We start from the raw sequence: 20,013 nt of genomic DNA, 5'->3' as shown, positions 1-20,013 counted from the left end.
GACTCGGGCTGCGTTGCTCTGTCCAAATCTTATGTCTTTTAACATGCACGACACAATTTATTAATGTACTTGGCTTTATAATGGTCTCCATGTGGAAACTGGTGGGCGGGACTTAAATGTGAGGTGTTGTCGCAGGCGGGCGTGTGGGCTGGGGAGGAGGCGGTCCATGGAGAAGGAGACATTGATGACCAACATGGCGATGTCCCTGCCAGAGGACTTCTATGACTCCGACACTGAGGTGAGAAACACCTTTTGAATTATAAAGGGTTCCTCCAGCCTGGAGCTTGTATGTTCGGGGAAGGTCCGTTTGAGACGGTAAAGAAATAGATGCAGAGTTAAAGATGAATTGCCTAGAAATGTTTTGAATGTTACACAGGGTTCTTCATAAATTTAGATGCATTGTTGCGTTGTTGATCTCTGCAGGATCTGGACTCCCCCGTGGACCCGGGGGAGAATGGCACGCCAGCAGAACCAGACAAAGAACCCCCCGGGCCCCAACCCTAAGGACTAGTAACTTAAGACTGTCCAGACTCCTGGATGAACCGGCCACATGTGACATTATAGTGCATTATACCCTTTTTAAATGGACATTTGACTCGACCGTGTAATCATGAAATAATTCAAAAATACATGTAAATACTCCACGTTAGTCTTTCTTACCATGGCTGGACATTATTCAAATATTGGTTGCCTCAATGAGTCATCTGCTTTGACTTCGGTCATGCTTGGGCAATTTATTTGGGTGTGTCATAGCTTGATATCTTTACTAATAAACATGCTGCTGAAACCAGACTCTCCTCTTTGCTTCTCGTCCACAACAGAAGGTATTCCATTGGCTAGACTGGTCACCTTTGTCCAAACAGCTGACCTAGTTCCAAGACAAATAAAGTTGCTCTCATCAGTCGGTCCCAAAGGGTTTCACGTGCCCCAAATTAAGACACTGACTGGGTTCAATACAGTTGAACCCTGCTGGAAACACCAGGAAAAATCCTGTAACCGAGTTAACGCTCCTATGGACCAGAGCAGAATGGGTTTCCTCCGAGCAGTGGCTGACCTCAATATGAAAGGAGCCACACATTCTTGTTCCTTCTTGCCAAATCACTGATGTGTGTAATGTTGTTCAACAAGTTGCCTACTGTAGATGTAAAGTTCCTTGGATGTATCCACCCACCACCATGCTAGAACAATAGTTGGGCAACGGTCTTATCTCTAGAGACTGCGTTTGTTTGCCGACTCCTTTGGGATATGCTTCCTAAATCACTGGAACAGAGTTGAAACGGCATGTAGGGGCATGACTAGGTCCAGGTAGTGGGAGGGGTGTGTGTGTGAACGGGGGAGGCAGCTCTTCAAAACCTGGTGTTGGGTTCCCCTTCCATTGTACTCCGATTCCTCTAGAGGAGACAGAAACCCACCTCTGCTCCCACACCCTGACAACAGACCAGTTGAGAGGCCGCCCTGAGAGACAACTCTAGCCTGCAAAAGTCTTCTTTGGTGAGTTGACTGCAGTGTGTGCGTTTGTGTGCGTTTCGGAGCTCTCCCGTGTTCTACAGCCATGTCTGGCTGCCTGTGCAGACTTGTCATAGAACAAAAGCATACCAGATCAGTTCCTCATTTTGGTTTCATGTCTTCATAAGCTGACCTGAATGCTGTTGGAACTGAGTTTGGAGAATATGCCTTGCTCATATGTACCGATTTGTTGAATACATTTTTAAATAGTTAGCTTCTACCTGTGATGTCCATGTGTCCTTCAGAAGGAGTGAAGGAATGTGTTCAAACTCACATCTAGAACGCCTCATAGATTCAAACGTTGTGGAACTCTATTTCGAACTCAAACAGAAACTTTAAATGAGGGAGAACATGTTGTGATTGTATGACGAGGTAAATTCTAAATGTTGTATTTCATAATATTAGTAATAGCTTGGATGTGTCGTAGGCCCTTGAGGTCCTCTAGTAGGTGATATTAATGTAGGCAGATCAGGCCAGGGTAATAAAGTGAAGGGACTCCACTTCTAGCAACGCATGACTTTATTTTTCAGTTTATTGCATCTGAAAGTTTTTTGCAGACCTACTAAAAAAAGAAGCGTCAAATCTTTCCAGACAGAAGTCTAGTTTGGGTGGATGCTGTGCTCACTACCAGAGCCAACCAGTTCCGTTGTGGTTACTAGAGTATGGGCGTGCACATGAACACAATGAAATAGGGTCCCACCTTGTCATGTAATTACTCCATTGAGACGTGGTATAAGGACTGGTTGAACCATTTAAAAAGAAATATCCCAGAGGCCCTATTTTAATACGTTTGGTTCCAAAACACACCTTCTACACAACACATTGTAGACTGATGAAGGCTGCATGCTGGACTGCATGGAAGATGTGTAGTCGTATGTAGCTCCTCATTAGTGAATAGATATTGTTGAAGTTTAGATTTGATGCGGTCCTCTTCTACACTCCTGACTTGCTCGCCAAATATAGAAGTTCATCCGAATTCAGGTGCTATCAAGTCTGCGAGCTTCCAAAAAGGCTGCAGAGTCAATACTTGGGGGGGGGGGGGGGGGGGGGGAAAGAGAGATTAGTTGATATACCAATTTAAAGGAGGGGTCAGAGAAGGGGATCTGTTGTTGGGCTGTAAGACAACAGATTGGCCATTTGATGTTGGAGACAGACAACAGGGAGCAGAAGAACAGGAGGAACAGAATACACACAAAGGAACAAAACGTGGGTGACGCCCCGGTGGCTCAATAGAGCGCGTACAATATAGGCTGTCCTGAGCGCTGAAAAATGAACTCAACGTGGGGGACAGAGGCGGGCACTGGTAGGGAGGGATGTGTGGACAGGGATCTGTCGTTGGGCTGTCTTCGGAGGGAAGGGCCATTTGATGCTAATGCCAACCCCTCAGTGGCTCCTTTGATCAATGGCTTAAAGAACAAAATAGGGTAAGAGGCAGGGAGAACAGGATGGAGCAAAACAATATCTAACTGTCTAACAATCAATACAATATTCACCCCGACACCATTGATCAACCTCATAGTTTTCTATCTTTTATTCTATAGGTAGTGCCTTCCCAACCATTCTCTAAACCCAGCCATCCCACCTTCCACCTCCTGGTCCATCCATCCATCCGTCAGGTCCCCCATGGCAAACTCCATAGCCCCCTTTTTCCTGCCCCGAGTGGCGGACCTCAGCCTGCCCCCCTGTGGAGAGACGCAGTGCAATGGGAGGGGAACTTGCAAGGACCCCATAGCAGGAGGAGGAGGAAGCTTCTGTGACTGCATGCTAGGATACAAGGTAGGACGGGATTGTGGCCTGTCTGCATAGGACATGCTGTGCGCTCTGAACTCCAGTATGCATATACACGCCATTGGATGGCAACCGGGGATGTTTGGGAAATGATGTGAATGAAAGGCTTCTATAGAAAATCACAAGGAACTGGTATCAACCAGTGTGCCCTGGGAAGGTCTAGCAGATATATTGTGGGGTTTAATACCTGACACAGGTAACAGTGATGTCAGAGGATTAAGTCCTGACACAGGTAACAGTGATGTCAGAGAGGATTAAGTCCTGACACAGGTAACAGTGATGTCAGAGAGGATTAAGTCCTGACACAGGTAACAGGGATGTCGGAGAGGATTAAGTACTGACACAGGTTTGTGATGTCACAGGATTAAGACCTGAAACCGGTTAGTGATGATCCCACAGTGAAAACATTAACGTTGGAACTCATTTGTTTATCTTGACCTGCAGTCATTGACTGACTGATGATTCATGATGATCGATGGATGATGAGTGGTGGATGTATTTGGGAAGTGGATACTTGTGGTTCTGACGTGCCGTCCCATAATCCCAGGGGGATAGGTGCGACGACACGGTGAACGATTCCCTGAGTGTGTCCCTGACCCTCGGGGTGCTGGCCTTCATCGTGGGATTCATCCTCATCGCCTTCCTCGTCGCCAAGATCCGACAGAGGCAGAAGAAGAGGAAGAGGTCGGTACTGGGAGCGCAATGTGTGGCATGGGTGCACTATAATGTATATATTAATATATAGAATATAGACATTATGGGTGTACTGTGTGGGTATTATGGGTACTGTATTGATATTATGGCGCAATGTATCGATATTATATGTATACTGTATGTGTGTACTACTATATCGATATTATGGGTGTATTGTATGTGTGCATTACTATATGGGTGCACTACTATACGTGTGTACTGTTTTTGTGTACTTTATGAGTGTACTATGTGTGTTTACTACTACCGTATATGGATGTACTGTAGGTCTGTACTACTAGGGTGTACTGCATGTGTGTACTACTATATGGGTATTATGGTGGACTCTGTGTTTGCCTCTTGGGGCTGCTCCTTACATCGTTCACGTGAATCTTGATTTTGAATGTGCGTTTTGATCCACAGGTCAGAGTTAATAACCAGGGGATACCGGGTGGATGTGTGACCGGGAGGTCTGAGCACGGTAGGCAGGACATGACACGCTAAATAAATTGGTCCTCATTTTAGATTTTGGGTACATTTGGTCTAATGTAGTGGTGGTATAAATCCTTCCGCTGATGTGAAGTAAATCATTATGCTGCCATTCACACTGATAAATACTACGTCATGTCACGTGACTGGTTGTCAAGCCTCACTCGGAAGAACACCAGTTAAGGATGCTAGTAGTCACGCAGTTCAATATGGACACTGCGGGAGGACGTCTGTTCATACCACATAAGGACTAACGCGTATAAGAACCCAACGAGGGACTGCTTCTCAGTACATCCCCAGTGTCTACAAGCCGACATTCTCCATCAAAACGCCCCTTATCCCTAACTACTTCTTGATCACATATGCATCTGAATTAAGTCGCTTTGGATAAAAGTGTCTGAACAATTATAAAAGATCATTAAAACTACAGATGCTCCGATTGATCAGACGCCGATCAATCGGAGCATCTCTAGTAACCCCAAAGCGCGGATCAAAAAACTGTATAGGTGGCAAAGGAGGCAGTTTTACGTTCAGTGCTGTTTACTGAGAACTTGCATAACTTGTGCGCTTTACCCTCTTATACAACAGTATGCATGCAGGGTCTAATGGGGTTCAAAGACTTCACCATCTTCAATCGAAAAGCTGTATCCTGTCAGCATCACTATGCTAGCACCTGAATCAGTCTTTCCCCACCAATTTTGAGTAAGAGCCCAGTTTTGAGAGCCAGAGCTTGCAGCGCAGGGCTGGCCTTGTTGTTGTCCTACCTCCGGTCGCCAGTAGGCGGCGGTGTTCAGCTAATGTTAATGAGACAACTTCATAAAGCAGAACCGACTCAAACTATCACACGGAGAAGGGCAGATATGGCACTCATGTTTAGTCAACTGTTCCTTCATGTTAATTGTGTAACAACTAATTATTTAAGGGTGAGGGGGTTATGAAATCACATCGATAGTGTTGTGCTTAACTGCTGAATCAGGTGCATACATTGTGTTCACATAGTCGTCTTATTCTTTATGCACAGATGCGCAGCGTGGACCAGAATAATTCACAACGATCACAAAACTGACTGAAGATCATTGAGACCTGACCGATGAAAACCACCAACATATAACATGAATGCTGTAATACCGATCACGATGACCATTGTTACTTTTCTTTACATGCAGCCAACTGTGTTTTCGCCTAACCATGATGTGTAGTATTTATCAGACATGCAAAGGCTTTGTAAGCAAGGTAGATGTGTGTCCTAAACTAGTTCCCTGCATTGTATTTGCATCCCATCATATTTAACAGGAGTCAATACTTGAAAAAACAGTTCGTCTTCATTTAACATGAGGTCTCCTGTGATTGGCTGGAGCTAGCTGGGAACTAGGGGACCGTCTGATTGGTCCGCGCAGTTATGAAATATTTTTCATGTTTAACAAAAAACATTTCACGTTATTGATCACTTACCTTCCGTTAAATGTCCTTTATAGTTAATTTTGCTATTTAGTGGTTCTGTGCTAAACTAGCTGTAGGCTATAAAACATATGTTTATGCTTTTATACATTATTCTATGCTCTATTTAGTTTTTGTATTTTCCATTAAAATATTCCTGAGAAAGGATTATATCTGTTGGTCCTTTTATTTGAATGCAAACATGACAATAAAATGCCTTGATTTGAAAGAAGTGTTTAACATTGTACAACAGCTCTTATTTTAACAGCTTGGATTAGTGCTGGTTGTTCAACTCTTATTTTGACTGTTTAGCGCTAGTGTTTCTTGAGCAACTCATATTTTCAATGCATGTACAGACTCTGTAGTGTTGTAGTGTTGGAATAAAATGCAAAATTTGCAGTTTTTGATTGTTAAAGAATGTGGCTGATGGTGTTCAAATCCGATAAGTATCAGTGTTTACTAAATAATGAAACTTGGCACAAAGAACGACGAAACCTATTTATTAGCCATTTACATGAGCTGAATACTCTACTCTTTGATATACAAAGGCTAGAACCTGCAGTTTTATTGTGTGCTCTGATTATAGATTGAGGGATTGGAATATATCTCTGCAGTGTTTGTGCCTGTCCCACCAGCCAGTGAAGCCTCGCCCCTCTAAGGTGTGAGAGAAGTCCAGTTCTCACAGCACTGCTTTGTTCAGACCCGGGGTGAGGTGGCTCTGCCAGAGGACTCAGTGAACCAGTAGGCCTGCATTGCATGCATACTTGGAGCGTTGTTCCAACAGCGTCTCGGAAGATATGGCATGTACACAACTCCTGCAGTGCAGATATTTACAAACCCCTTCCTGTGCTGGTCCACGTTGTCGGGGAGATGAAGGGCTGTGTGCTAACGTTAGACCAGAATCTATCCCTCGTTAGGTTAACGTTGTTTCTGGCTTAATTAATGTGGGGGTGTGTGTGTGTGTGTGTGTGTGTGTGTGTGTGTGTGTGTGCAACCCAGTCACTAAAATGTACTGTAACTCCTTTGTAATATAACTCCTCTAAACATTTGTGCCTCTTCTTTTCTATAGGCCTGCGTCACAATTTGGGAAGTGCAATACTTTGATACAGATTCTGCATTAAAATGTGTTTTGATAGCAGTTAGAAATAGTTATAAATGTGGCTTTTATCGTCATAATCTTCGTACAGTGATTGTGTCTGATTAGTCAGTTAAATTGCTTGTGGAGTTTTTCCTGCTCATTTGGGGTTCTGAGGGACTATAGTCGGGTTAGGCTATATTCTGTCTCAGAATAGTATGTATTAAATGTATTCATTGTATGAAAAACAGGATATATGCGTGCGTATTACAGAAGATTTATAATGGCCAAGGTCATAAACACGCTCATATGAATATATACAATAACTGGGGGGCAAGGAGATTCCGAACAAAAGTCTTGTTCACTGCTCTACGTGTTTGAAAGACTTGTGTAATCAAATATGTCATTTCAGTTATTTAATAATTACAGAATATACCCTGATTATGAAAATGAAAGGCACAAACTAAAACGTGTATCAAAACACATTTAACATTTTGCTGAAACAATGTTGATATTGCATTTTCCACTGATAATCAAATGGCCTATCGAAAAGAAGAGGCCAAAGAAACGTAGGCCTCTGACCAATGTAGAACTATTAACGGGACACGTTTTCCACCTCGGACCAATGTAGCTATACCACATTGTGACGTGAGGCTGGGTTGGTGTGTGTGTGTGTGTGTGTGTGTACTTGTTAAATATAGGTGGCCGTCTCCTTGTACCTTTCAAACTTCTTGGTGAACAGGATAGGCAACATTTCAGTGACGTACGGAATTCCTTTTAGACGTGTATAGTTGGTTGTTATATAATGAGGGTTGAACTCTGTATACATTCTCTCTCAGTAATTGTGGGGCTGTAGGCCGGCTGTTCACTACCTAATGGTCTTGGATGATGCATTGGATGTTTTGCTATGGTAGTACACGTTAGCATGGTCTTGGTAACAGACCCATTGGTCTTCAGAGGCACAACGGAGAGCATATTGACTGGATGCATCACTGCCTGGTACGGGACCTCCACTGCCCAAAGCCGCAAAATGCTGCAAAGGGTAGTGTGGACAGCTGAGAGGATCAGCGGATGTGAGCTTCCCTCCATCCAGGAAACCTACAAGGCCCGGTCTGTCAGGAAGGCTCTCCGAATCATTGGGGACCCCAGCCACCCCAACCAGAAACAGTTTGAGCTACTGCCGTCAGGGAGGCGGTACCAAAGCCTAAGGGCCAAAACCCAGAGGATGACAAACAGTTTTTTCCCCCAAGCAGTCAGACTCCTGGAGAAACACACTGACCCCCAACCATCCACACGCACACCACAACAACAGACTGGTGTTTAACCATCTATTGTATTTGCACAGCATTTGTCTATTGCACAATAACCCTACCTGTGGCTGCTATCCCAACCACTTGAACACCCTACACTTCACACTTTATTACACCTCATTACTTTTTAGTATTATTGGTACTGCTACTTACTTATTTATTTTTATTCTTATTTTATATTTTTTTACTTTGTTTCTTTTCATATGGTTTCTTATCTGTATTTATTTTATCTTGTACTGTTGCTGCTATGTGAATGTTGAGGACCCAAGCCTAAGATTTTTACTCTTACTGTACATTAAGATGTAATAAAAGTGATTCTGATTCTGAAGAATGAGTCATGCGATGAGGAACTTCTTGCAGAGTTTTTAATGGAATTTATACAACACTTAATCCATAATCCAGGACTACAGTTCACTAGTCTTTAGGACAAGGCATACAGTTCACTACTGTCAGTTAGGAATACAGTTCATTCGTTTTTTAGGGCTACAGTTTACTAGTCTTTTAGGACTACAATTCACTGTCTTTAGGACTACAGTTGACTAGTCTTTAGGGACTAAAGTTCACTAGTCTTTTAGGACTACAGTTCACTAGTCTTTAGGACTACAATTTTCTACAGTCTTTAAAGACTACCGTTTTCTACTGTCTGTCTGTCAGCAGTATAGTTTACTACAATCCTGTTTGTTAATCTACAATCTCAACGAGGAATGTAAAGTGCATATCAAAATAAAAGTATTGTCAATGTACAAAAAATGGTTGCCAACAAATATCAGCTAACACCAGGACAACCTAACCTATATGTTCCTTCAAGATAAGGGTTTTTTACAAAAATCTATGTACAGCATCTAAAATCAAATACTTTTCGTAAATTTTAAAAAAAAAAGTTTGTTCTTCCATGTTCCGGATGTTAAGACAATATATTAGCCTACTACTACTTCTAGGTCTTTTACTTTAAGGTAATCTCGCTTCAACAACAGCGGATCAGTGTTTTATATCCATGTAACAGAGGATCGGACCTCATGCAGGTGAGGCTGTGGTCATTGGGGTTTGAACCCCGGACCACCTGTAATGACACCCATCCCAATACGTAGTCCTAATCATAACAGCCCAGAGTCCCGATCCCACAATACATATCGCAGGATACCAATGCTTCTTCGATTAACCTCCGACCCCCTGCTGTGTCCGGGTCCGAGCATCTGCTCAGCGGGGTGCTCGAGTCTCTAGAGGTCCACGTCGTAGGGCCTGCTGGTGTTGGAGTATGGTGTGTGGACGGAGCGGGCCGGAGCGGGTTTGGCGCGCGGGAACGACACGTCGTCGTCCCGGGAGTAAGCGACGCTGCTCGCGCTGCTCTTGGAGCTTGACAGACTGGGCACCTCCAAGCGCCTTGGCGGCGGGTTTTTCCGGTGTCGGAACTGCGAGTTCCTGACCTCGTCGACCGGCCTCTCCCCCCGGTTCTTGCCGCCGCAGCACCTGCAAATCCCGATGAACATGACCAGCCCCGCAAGGACCTCGAATATGCCCCCGATGTAGCCCAGGATGATGCAGTAGCCCACCCGCAAGTCGGTGGAGAGGTTTGACACCGGGATGTCCTCCAGGATGTGCGTGTACCACGCGATGGGGATGAGGGTCATGACGCCCGACAGGAAGATCAGCAGCCCGCCCAGGCCGGCCAGGGTCCAGCGTGGGGTCTCACGCCAGCAGCGGACCCCAGGGATAGCGACGGCCAGGCCGATGAGGGTGACGATGAGAGACGCCACCATCAGCCCCTGGGCCACCTCGATGATCTGCTCGTTGAAGTAGTCCGTGTCCTGCAGCCCGCAGCCCAGCTGGCTGGTTTCCGTTGCCCGGCAGATGTCCCAGATGCCCTGCTGGATGAACTCGTTCGTTGGGGTTCCCGGTATCCCGTGTATCGTGCGCCAGCTGGGGGCCACCGTGGCGACGAGGTCAAGGATCCAGCCGCACGGGGCAAGGACCATCCCGAAGATCAGGATCCCAGGGGTCCGCAGCGAGGTGCGGATCCATTCCTGGGACGGCATGGTGCTGGTGGTGCTGGTGGTGCTGGTGGTGCAGGTGGTGCTGGTGTTGTGGTCCCTGTGTCGCTGCTTGGACGTTTTGCAGTGCAATCAGCGGTGCAGTGAGCAGCGACAGACAATAGGAGTTGAGTTTCACTCAACTCCTTTTGTACTTATAGAGTAGGCTACTTTGCTGAGGCGGAGTTTGCGGTGACGTCACCTCGAAGGGGTTTCGGTCCGTCCTCATTGAAATCAAAAAGACATATTTCAAAACAAAGATAGATGATTTTATCGTGATAAGCAATGCGTAAGAAACGGCTGATGAAATGTGGCTTTGTTGAACTTCCACTATTGTCATTAAATATCAAATCAACACCCGATCAAAACATTACAAAGCAGTTGGGTTCTTGGTTTGAGTGACAGGTGCCAGTGAGAGGATGCATCGATCAGAATGCAGATCGGCAGGAACGACTGCATTTCTCTGCTCTCACTGGATTTAAATAGTTCTCCTTCACACAGAAACCACCAGTCATTGTGACTATGTGTTCCACAACCTAACACTGATAGGCCTATCACTACCAAACGGTATGTCAGTCAAATAATTGTTAATGCATGCAGTCGTTTCCCTTTAGCCTATACTTACAAAATGTCAAAATTACATAATTGACATTATCGACAGAAGTGTAGATATTTAGCAGTAAAAAAAAAAAAGACAATTATTGATATAAAGTCAAAATTCACACGTTATTTCTGCTTTTAGGTACAAATAAAACATTTGAGAAATGTCCAATTTGATATGGCCCACACCCCCTGGGACACCTCGAAGACGCAACGGTTTGTTTAATTTGGGCTAATTTTAGGTCGGTGGTTTCCTACCTTTGACATAAGAGTTACCACTAAATTCAAGACCTTTCACGGACTTCCTCAAAAACAAGAGGTAAATATATAAATATACATGCAGTGGCTGAGTGCCAGTGCCCCCTTTACACAATTAGTAGCCTACTGCAAGAAGGCCGGCTAGCGGTATATAGTGGAAAGAATAAATAAACAAACACTAAACATCAATGATTTCTAACATTAACTTTCAATTAACATTCCTTGATAATCTATTATGTATATAATCATGTGGGTTATTTGTTAGTCGGCTTTATATTTTTTTTCAATTCAAGATTATTGTTATTTTGTTTACATAGGTTGAAACACAATTTAGGTTTGGGTAATGACTATGCGCAGAACCTATGCGCTAATTTCCCTGAGCTTCTGCGGACCATCAAAGTTAGATCTTTCTACCTCACGGTTTAACCAAAGTTTGATCGAAAATTTGAGGGCAGGGCGGAAGGGCCAGTTCGCCAACATCCCTGGAGACGTGGGATCCACATTAAAGTTGATAATTGCGCTTCGACTCCAGCTGTCCTAGCATAGTGAGCGGACACCAAGAGTAAATGGTAAATGGACTTCATTTATAGAGCACTTCTCTAACCAGCGGCCACTCAAAGCGCTTTACATATTGCTAACATTCACCCATATCTACACACATTCATACACTGACGGCGGTGTTCGCCATGCAAGGCGCCAGCCAGCTCGTCGGGAGCAGTCAGGGTGAGCTGTCTTACTCAGGGATACCTCAAGCCGGGGATCGAACCAGCAACCCTCCGGTTACCAGCCCTACCTCTTGAGCCACATCCCGCCAGAGTGAAGATCGTCAGCACTAGTGATGCTTGGTCAAGCCATTAGCTTCACTATCTTCCGCAGTGCCATCTTGTGAGGCCGTCCATTTAGCTGCTTTAGCGTGTTTAATCGTGTGCGTTTAAAGAGGCCTGCAGTATGAGTCCAGAATGAGCCGGGCCTCTTCGAGTTGTAAGTGCTTGGGAAGGATCTGGAACTTGACCCTCTCTGTGACCTCTGTGGACAGGATGTTCTCCGGAGCGACTCTGAGACAGGGAGCTCCCAGTATGGCCCCAGGGTCTTCACGGCCTGCTGTACCGGGAGCAGACCACGGTGTGTTAAGTGTCTGAGACGCAGCGCTGTGCACGCAGAGTATGTGTCACGGTCTGTCCGCCACGCCCCCTTCACCCTCGCAGCTGGGCTGCGTCAGGTGGTTAGTGGAGCCTTTAAGTTGACTGAACACTGTTCTCCTGTTGCCAGATTGACTTCGCTGTTGGTTCATGCAAGTCTCTCCAGCTATTCGCCTGTCTCCTGTTCCCGGTTTACCGATCCTGCCTGTTCCCGACTACATTCCCCGCCTCGTCCTACTGGATCCTCGTTCGCCGGTGGAGGGAGAGAGCCCAGGTTTCAGTCTCTCCAGCGCCGCCCCATTCTCCGCGAGATCCTCAGCCGCCTCCAACTTCTCAGCACGCCCCTAGTGGCTCACCTGAGCCTATGCAGCTGGGTCGGTCTCAGCTATCCATGGAGGAGAGGCAGCGCCGTTTACGTGCGAACCAATGCATGTACTGCGGTCAGGACGGCCATTTTGTTTCGGCTTGTCCAGTAAAAGGCAGGGCTCACCAGTCATCCAGAGGGCGCTGGTGAGTCGGACCGTGAACTTTGAAATGCCCTCTCGACCTCTGCTCCAGGCTCGTTTCCACTACTCCGGGCAGGACCACACATTCAGTGTCCTCATAGACTCCGGTGCCGACGCCAATCTCATGGACATGTCGCTGGCCACCCAACTGGAGATTGGACGCGAGCTCCTGGAGCCACGGCCCTCGACGGCCGTCTTCTTTGCCGGGTTACTCACCCATCTGTTCCCCTCCGAATGAGCATGTCAGGTAATCACACCGAGACACTTGCCTTTCACCTCATTCACTCTCCTCAACAGCCAGTCATTCTGGGGTATCCCTGGTTAAGAAGACACAATCCACACATAGACTGGTCTACAGGAACCATCCTACAGTGGAGTTCACATTGTCATGCTGTCTGTCTTAAAGCTGCATTTTCGCCTGCCCCTAGTCCGCCTGCCCTTTCAGATTTCCCAGACCTGTCTAGTGTTCCTGGGGAGTACCTGGACCTAAAGGAGGTCTTCAATAAGACCCGGGCCACCTCTTTGCCACCTCATCGACCGTACGACTGTGCCATTGACCTGCTTCCTGGCATGTCGCCCCCTAGAGGTGGGCTCTACTCCTTGTCTGCTCCGGAGAACAGAGCCATGGAGCAGTACATCCAGGGGTCACTGGCAGCAGGGATCATCCGGCCTTCCTCGTCTCCTGCTGGAGCGGGGTTTTTCTTTGTCTCAAAGAGGGACAAGTCCCTGAGGCCGTGTATCGATTACAGGGGGCTCAACAACATAACCGTCAAGAACAGGTACCCCCTTCCACTCATCTCTTCGGGCTTTGAACTTTTGCAAGGGGCCACCATCTTCTCTAAGCTCGATCTCCGAAACGCCTACCACCTCGTACGCATCAGAGAGGGGGACGAGTGGAAGACGGCTTTTAATACACCTAGTGGACACTATGAGTACTTGGTCATGCCGTTTGGACTCACCAATGCTCCCGCTGTGTTTCAAGGTCTGTTAAACGATGTGCTTCGGGATATGCTCAACATCTGTGTGTTCGTCTATCTGGATGATATTCTAATTTTTTCTAAGACCAAACAGGATCATGTGCAGCACGTGCGTCGGGTGCTGCAGAGACTCCTGGAGAACCAGCTGTTCGTCAAGGCCGAGAAGTGTGAGTTCCATGTCCCAGAGGTATCGTTCCTGGGGTTCATCGTCGGTACAGGGAGTGTTCAGATGGATCCGGCCAAGACGAGAGCAGTAACGGGATGGTCCACTCCCTCAAACCGCAAGGAACTTCAGCGGTTCCTTGGGTTCGCAAATTTCTACCGGCGATTTATCAGGAGCTACAGCTCGGTGGCAGCTCCCCTCACGGCACTCACCTCCCTAAGCGCCCCCTTCCAGTGGTCATCGGTGGCCGAGAGGGCGTTCGGTGAGTTAAAGGAACGCTTCACTTCTGCTCCCATTCTCGTCTTCCCAGACCCAGGCCGCCAATTCATCGTGGAGGTGGATGCCTCTGACTCGGGGGTGGGAGCTGTCCTCTCGCAACGTTCGGTCAAGGACCAGAAGGTCCACCCATGCGCTTTCTTCTCCCGCAAACTGTCTCCGGCGGAGAGGAATTATGACATTGGGAATCGGGAATTACTGGCGGTGAAACTGGCCCTTGAGGAGTGGAGACACTGGTTGGAAGGGGCAGAGTTACCGTTTGTGGTCTGGACAGATCACAAGAACCTGGAATATATCCGTTCAGCCAAGCGTCTGACTTCCAGGCAAGCCAGGTGGGCTCTTTTCTTCAACCGATTTGATTTTTCTCTTTCATACCGTCCAGGTTCCAAGAACCTTAAGCCTGACGCCCTATCCCGGCAGTACCAACCCGACGCGTTGTCCTCCCAGCCGGAGAATATTCTCCCTTCCACCTGTGTCATCAGGTCAGTCACCTGGGAGGTGGAGGAGAAAGTCAAGCGCTCCCTGACGGAGCATCCTGCTCCAAGCTCTTGTCCCAGTGGTCGTTTGTTTGTCTCTGCTAGTCTCCGTTCCCAGGTTCTTCAGTGGGGTCATTCCTCCCGCCTTGCTTGTCATCCTGGGGTGAGGCGCACCCTGGCTCTGCTGCGTCAGCGGTTTTGGTGGCCGTCTATGCAAGAGGATACCAAGGAGTTTGTCGCTGCCTGCCCAACGTGTTCCCAGTGCAAGGGCTCACATCAAGCCCCGCCTGGTCTCCTCCAACCCCTGCCGATTCCGCATCGCCCCTGGTCTCATGTCGCTTTGGACTTTGTCACTGGACTACCTGCCTCTCATGGTAACACTGTCATCCTCACTGTTGTGGACCGTTTCTCTAAGACGGCGCATTTAATCCCTTTACCCAAGCTACCCACCGCCAGAGAAACTGCAGAAATTATGTTAAAACATGTGTTCCACCTGCATGGACTCCCTAGTGACGTGGTCTCAGATCGAGGGCCACAATTCACCTCTCGTTTTTGGTCTGAGTTTTGTACCCTCCTAGGAGCCAAGGTTAGTCTGTCATCTGGATTCCACCCACAAAGCAATGGTCAAGCTGAACGCATGAACCAGGAGATGGAGACTGCTCTGCGCTGTCTCGCCTCCCGCAACCCATCCTCCTGGTCCAAACATCTCCTGTGGGTGGAGTATGCCCACAACACCCTTCCCAGCTCGGCCACTGGCCTCTCTCCCTTCCAGTGCTCCCAGGGGTTCCAGCCACCCCTCTTTCCCGAGCAAGAACGTGAGGCCAGGGTTCCTTCAGTCCAGGCGTTTATTCGGAGGTGCCGACACACCTGGAGGCAGGCTCGTTCGGTTCTTCTCCGCACCTCCGACCGCTACCGACGGTCCGCCAACCGACGTCGCACTCCGGCCCCCTGTTATACTCCAGGACAACGTGTCTGGCTGTCCACTCGTGATCTCCCGCTCCGTGTGGAGTCCAGGAAGTTGGCGCCAAGGTTTGTGGGCCCATTTCCCATCTCCAGAATAATCAATCCTGTGGCCGTCCGTCTACGCCTACCACGATCCATGAAGATTCACCCCACATTTCATGTCTCCAAGCTGAAGCCTGTTTGTGAAAGCCCGCTTCAGCCCTCCTCCAGACCCCCTCCACCCCCCCGGCTCATCGATGGGGCGCCAGCCTACACCGTCCGTAGACTCATCAGTTCCAGACGCCGTGGGAGAGGCTTTCAGTATCTTGTGGACTGGAAGGGCTATGGCATCGAGGAGCGCTCCTGGGTGGCCGCCCGCAACATCTTAGACCCGTCCCTTATCAGGGACTTCCACCGGTCCCATCCTGACCAACCTGGTGGGACGTCAGGAGCCGTCCCTTGAGGGGGGGGTCCTGTCACGGTCTGTCCGCCACGCCCCCTTCACCCTCGCAGCTGGGCTGCGTCAGGTGGTTAGTGGAGCCTTTAAGTTGACTGAACACTGTTCTCCTGTTGCCAGATTGTCTTCGCTGTTGGTTCATGCAAGTCTCTCCAGCTATTCGCCTGTCTCCTGTTCCCGGTTTACCGATCCTGCCTGTTCCCGACTACGTTCCCCGCCTCGTCCTACTGGATCCTCGTTCGCCTGTCTCCTGTCCCGGCACCCCGACCCTGCCTGTCCCCGACCACGTTCCCCGTCTCGCCCCTCTGGATCCTCGTTCGCCTGTCTCCTGTCCCGGCACCCCGACCCTGCCTGTCCCCGACTACGCTCCCCGTCTCGCCCCTCTGGATCCTCGTTCGCCTGTCTGCTGCCCCGGTTTCCCGATTCTGCCTGCCCCCGACTACGTTCTTCGCCCCGTCCCCGTTGATTTGCTTGACGAAGTAAAGATCGGATTATCATTGTGTTTGCTGGTCTCTGAGTCGTGCTTTTGGGTTCAAATCTGCCAGTCTCTTCAGTGGAGCGTGGCAGTATGGTTAGAATTCTCCAGAGCTTCATTTATTATTGGTTTATTTGCAAATTATGTATTGTTTTAATTTTATTCCTACAACTATATAATCCTAATTAAATAGGGTCCTGAAGGTTTAGATATAGGGACACAGTGAATTTAGTATAATATCAGGATGCTGTTATTGATAATCAATGCATTTTCTTCCTAATATCCAGGACATTTTGGGGCACTTGCAATGGTAAATCCATATGTTGCTATGCTTTGTCTTATTTTGGCTTTTCCTTTACATGTTGTGTTCTCAACCCATCTTAACCTTTTGACGTGAAGCAAAACTGGACAAATTGCTGTTGTAATTTTACTGCGGGTCGTAAGAGGGCAGAGACTCCAGCTGTTTGTCGAGAATGTAGGGGCCCCTGATCTTTAAGTTAACATTTCCCTCCTCTAATGTAAGGACATAGCATTCCATGGCATTGACACTTTGTTCAAATGCTCTGTGAAACTGTGTTGCGGGCTCACTCTGTTCAAGAGGAGCCTGCGAAATGGGTTTGAAACCTTGTCCAATGAATAAACAAGAGTACCTATACTATGGGCGTATTCACACCAGGAAAGTCCTTTAGTTCACTCTCTATGGTCCGGACCAAAAAACAATGTTTATTTTTTGGTTTGGCGTGGTACCTTTTCACATTTTTCACAATTTTCCCAGAATTTAACAACAAACCCACATGTGGGCAAAGATCGGTCAATCAACGGACAAAAAGGTCTCCAGCGTGATAACATTGATCTGCGGACCGGTCGAACTCCTTCTCCCTCATCCTGGTGCTTAATGTGTAAAAAATAGTCGTGGCTCAACATGGAGCAAAGAGGAGAAGGAATGTCTATTTGATATCGGACCCAAATATCCAACAGACATTCCAGCTGACTGTTTTGTCCGCACCAGAGTTCGATGGTTTGTATTCACACCAGCCCAAAAGGTCTGAAACAGCGATTTTTTGGGTTTGGTTCGAACCAAACAAGGCAGGTGTGAATGAGCCCTAAATCGTCTCGCAATGAGATATTGCGAACAGGAAGCAACAATGGAGGAAAATGGAATGTCATCTGAATTCGTCATCACGGGTATTATTGTCATGATCAGTGGTCCGATTATCTGAAACAAAACAAATATTTTAAATGTTTTGTGAATGAATGCAAAACATGGTTCACATTTTTATGTTATCTCATCCACAATAGCATCCGCAGTTAAAGACCCACCTTCAACACGGTAACCTTGTTGTTATGAAGCCATGGGCCATGCTGGGCTGATGCGCTGAGTCAAACCAAGTCAAGCCAAGCTAGCACATGTGCATGAAAAAAAAAACTATCGTTGACTATCGTCCAGGTATATTTAAATAAAAGGTTGTACACAAATGCTTTGAGCCAACTTACAATTTTTGAGGAGGGAACTGATATTCAATGATGTCATAGGCTATAGAAGTAAGTGCATCAACGTTTTTGTTTCACAAGTCACAGTCTGCCCCTGCCCCAACCAGAAACCTATGATCAGCCCAAAGATTCATACAAAGCTCAAAGGACCAACACCTTCAACTCAGGGGACCCTGATGCCGACATAGCACCCAGATATGAACTTCAGAAATCCATCAGGGATGCCAAGAAATGCTTCAGGGACAAAGGGGTCCAACTACTCCAGCTCTGAACCCAGTCACATGTGGAAGAGATTACCCTGCATCAGGTAATACAAAGACAAAATCATGGGGACATTGTTCAATCCACCGCATTGTTCAAGTCTCTCACAAGTTACACTCTTTTAAAGGGGAACTACGCAACTTTTTTGGCTTAATTTCTGATGGTGATGTTGTGATGGTTCTATAACACTTTATGGGATTGGTCGCTGTTTCGACTCCCCCTAGTCCATCTTGGCGGAAAAAGGGAATACATTTCTGCCGGCGACCCGCTGCCCACTCTCGCGGGAGTCTCGGGTATCGCGAAGCACCGAATTGCTTTACGGCACTACAGACCCACAAACACGGAACCGGCTCGATATAAACACAAGTAGCGAAGGGATTGTTACATTCATCATGGATCAGCCGACTAAAAAGAGAAAGAGAAACCTAATGTTGGAGAGAGAAAAGGGAGACTGACCGACAGAGAGGCCAGACATGAGTAAACGTTGGTCGAGCTTCTCAGGAATAGCGTGAACTGAAAGAAAAAGAAGACTGCAAATCGGATGCCGACTTGACATGGCCGTGTTGCACTTGAATTTGTAAGGGTGAACTTTGTTCTCTTTGTATTGTGGCTTCTTGATGTTGATAGTCTCTGTAAAAATGTGTTTGCTCGATCGTTTTGTTGTGAGGCCTGTATGTTTCTAGCTTGCTTGCTTGCTGGGGTGTTAGCATACTCGCTACCAAACACTATCTACTTTCTTTTCGCAAAGGAAGCTCAGGAGTAACCTCTTTATAAGAATATTGTTCACTAAGATTTGCACTAATGTTACAAAGGACAGTTCAGGAGTCCTCTGCAGTGTTATACTTGGAGAAACTTGTTTTGTAAAAGTTTTTCTATTTTAATTTTTTTTTTTGTTAATTCTATTTTTGCATGGAAGTTCATTGTTCATGGCCTGCTTAGTTTTTATTGTGCTACAATTAAAAAGGTGATACATGATGAACAAGTGAAATGAGCTTTATTTACACTTCGACGCATTGTATCCAAAGATCCAAAATAGTGATCTCAGTGTCAAAGCAGAGGGATATAGCACCTCCTTGTGGAATGTTTACAATGAATGCAGATCAGACATTAAAATCTAGTCCACACATATAATTAATATTTAAAATATATCAAACTCAGATATCCGACGTCTAAGTTTGAATAATTCAGATCCAAATCTTACCCTATCATTCCTCCCAGTGATTATTTCCCAGATAAAAAGGGTTACCACTAGGCTAGCTTCTTAAAAATAAATTAATGAGCCAGTCTTTTGAACGGCTCTTTGCAAAGAACGGCTCCTCAAGATCCGGCTCCCTTCGAAAAGCCATACCATCTCTAATGCCAATCAATGTGTTGATACCTTACTTAAGAAAGGGATCCGTCCGTTACATGGCGATGGCGTCTTGTCTAACTTTTTAGTGAACGGCCTCACCCTGTGGTCAAAGTGTGTATCGCAGTGATGGACCGGAAGAATGAACACAGCTGAGTCGGGACCATTGTCGGGACACACAACCTGCGTCCTTAAGACCCAAACTGCCAAAGTTGATTTTGAGGTCCACGTCCGTATAGTATAACACCACGGTGTGTGGCACCTCACATACAACATCGCTCATTATAACGTGTACATTCTTAAAAAGAAACACGATTACAGA

The 20,013-nt window shown here is 46.9% G+C and overlaps 3 protein-coding genes across 11 annotated transcripts in view; 2 read left to right on the top strand and 1 right to left on the bottom strand.

The window, feature by feature from the left end:
* Nucleotides 1–637, top strand: part of si:dkey-88l16.3 (low-density lipoprotein receptor-related protein 2) — a 35,328-nt gene extending 34,691 nt beyond the window's left edge. For all 8 annotated transcript variants that reach the window (XM_060038358.1, XM_060038363.1, XM_060038361.1 and 5 more), the window contains 2 exons: nucleotides 136–238; nucleotides 424–637. In XM_060038358.1, coding sequence (XP_059894341.1) covers nucleotides 136–238; nucleotides 424–504 — 184 coding nt within the window. In that variant the 3' untranslated portion in view covers nucleotides 505–637. The remainder of the gene's footprint in view (nucleotides 1–135; nucleotides 239–423) is intronic.
* Nucleotides 638–1,198: 561 nt separating this feature from the next.
* LOC132447596 (fibropellin-1-like) lies at nucleotides 1,199–6,083 on the top strand. Of its 2 annotated transcripts, none has more exons than XM_060038446.1 (5): nucleotides 1,199–1,491; nucleotides 3,123–3,282; nucleotides 3,842–3,978; nucleotides 4,408–4,465; nucleotides 5,495–6,083. In XM_060038446.1, the coding sequence occupies exons 2-4, from the start codon at nucleotides 3,130–3,132 to the stop codon at nucleotides 4,445–4,447; spliced, it is 330 nt and encodes a 109-aa protein (XP_059894429.1). In that variant the 5' UTR covers nucleotides 1,199–1,491; nucleotides 3,123–3,129; the 3' UTR covers nucleotides 4,448–4,465; nucleotides 5,495–6,083. The 2 variants fall into 2 exon arrangements, with proteins under 2 accessions (XP_059894429.1, XP_059894428.1); XM_060038445.1 differs by having other exon boundaries at nucleotides 1,212–1,491; nucleotides 3,048–3,282.
* Nucleotides 6,084–8,646: 2,563 nt separating this feature from the next.
* Nucleotides 8,647–10,475, bottom strand: LOC132447544 (claudin-23-like). The gene has a single exon (XM_060038368.1). The coding sequence runs from the start codon at nucleotides 10,326–10,328 to the stop codon at nucleotides 9,513–9,515; it is 816 nt and encodes a 271-aa protein (XP_059894351.1). The 5' UTR covers nucleotides 10,329–10,475; the 3' UTR covers nucleotides 8,647–9,512.
* Nucleotides 10,476–20,013: the final 9,538 nt, after the last annotated feature.

Source organism: Gadus macrocephalus, chromosome 19 (genome assembly GCF_031168955.1).
Source record: "Gadus macrocephalus chromosome 19, ASM3116895v1".
In the NCBI taxonomy this organism is placed as follows: Eukaryota; Metazoa; Chordata; class Actinopteri; order Gadiformes; family Gadidae; genus Gadus; species Gadus macrocephalus.
The sequence above is the reverse complement of the archived record's forward strand: the minus strand, read 5'-3'. Positions and strand labels throughout refer to the sequence as shown.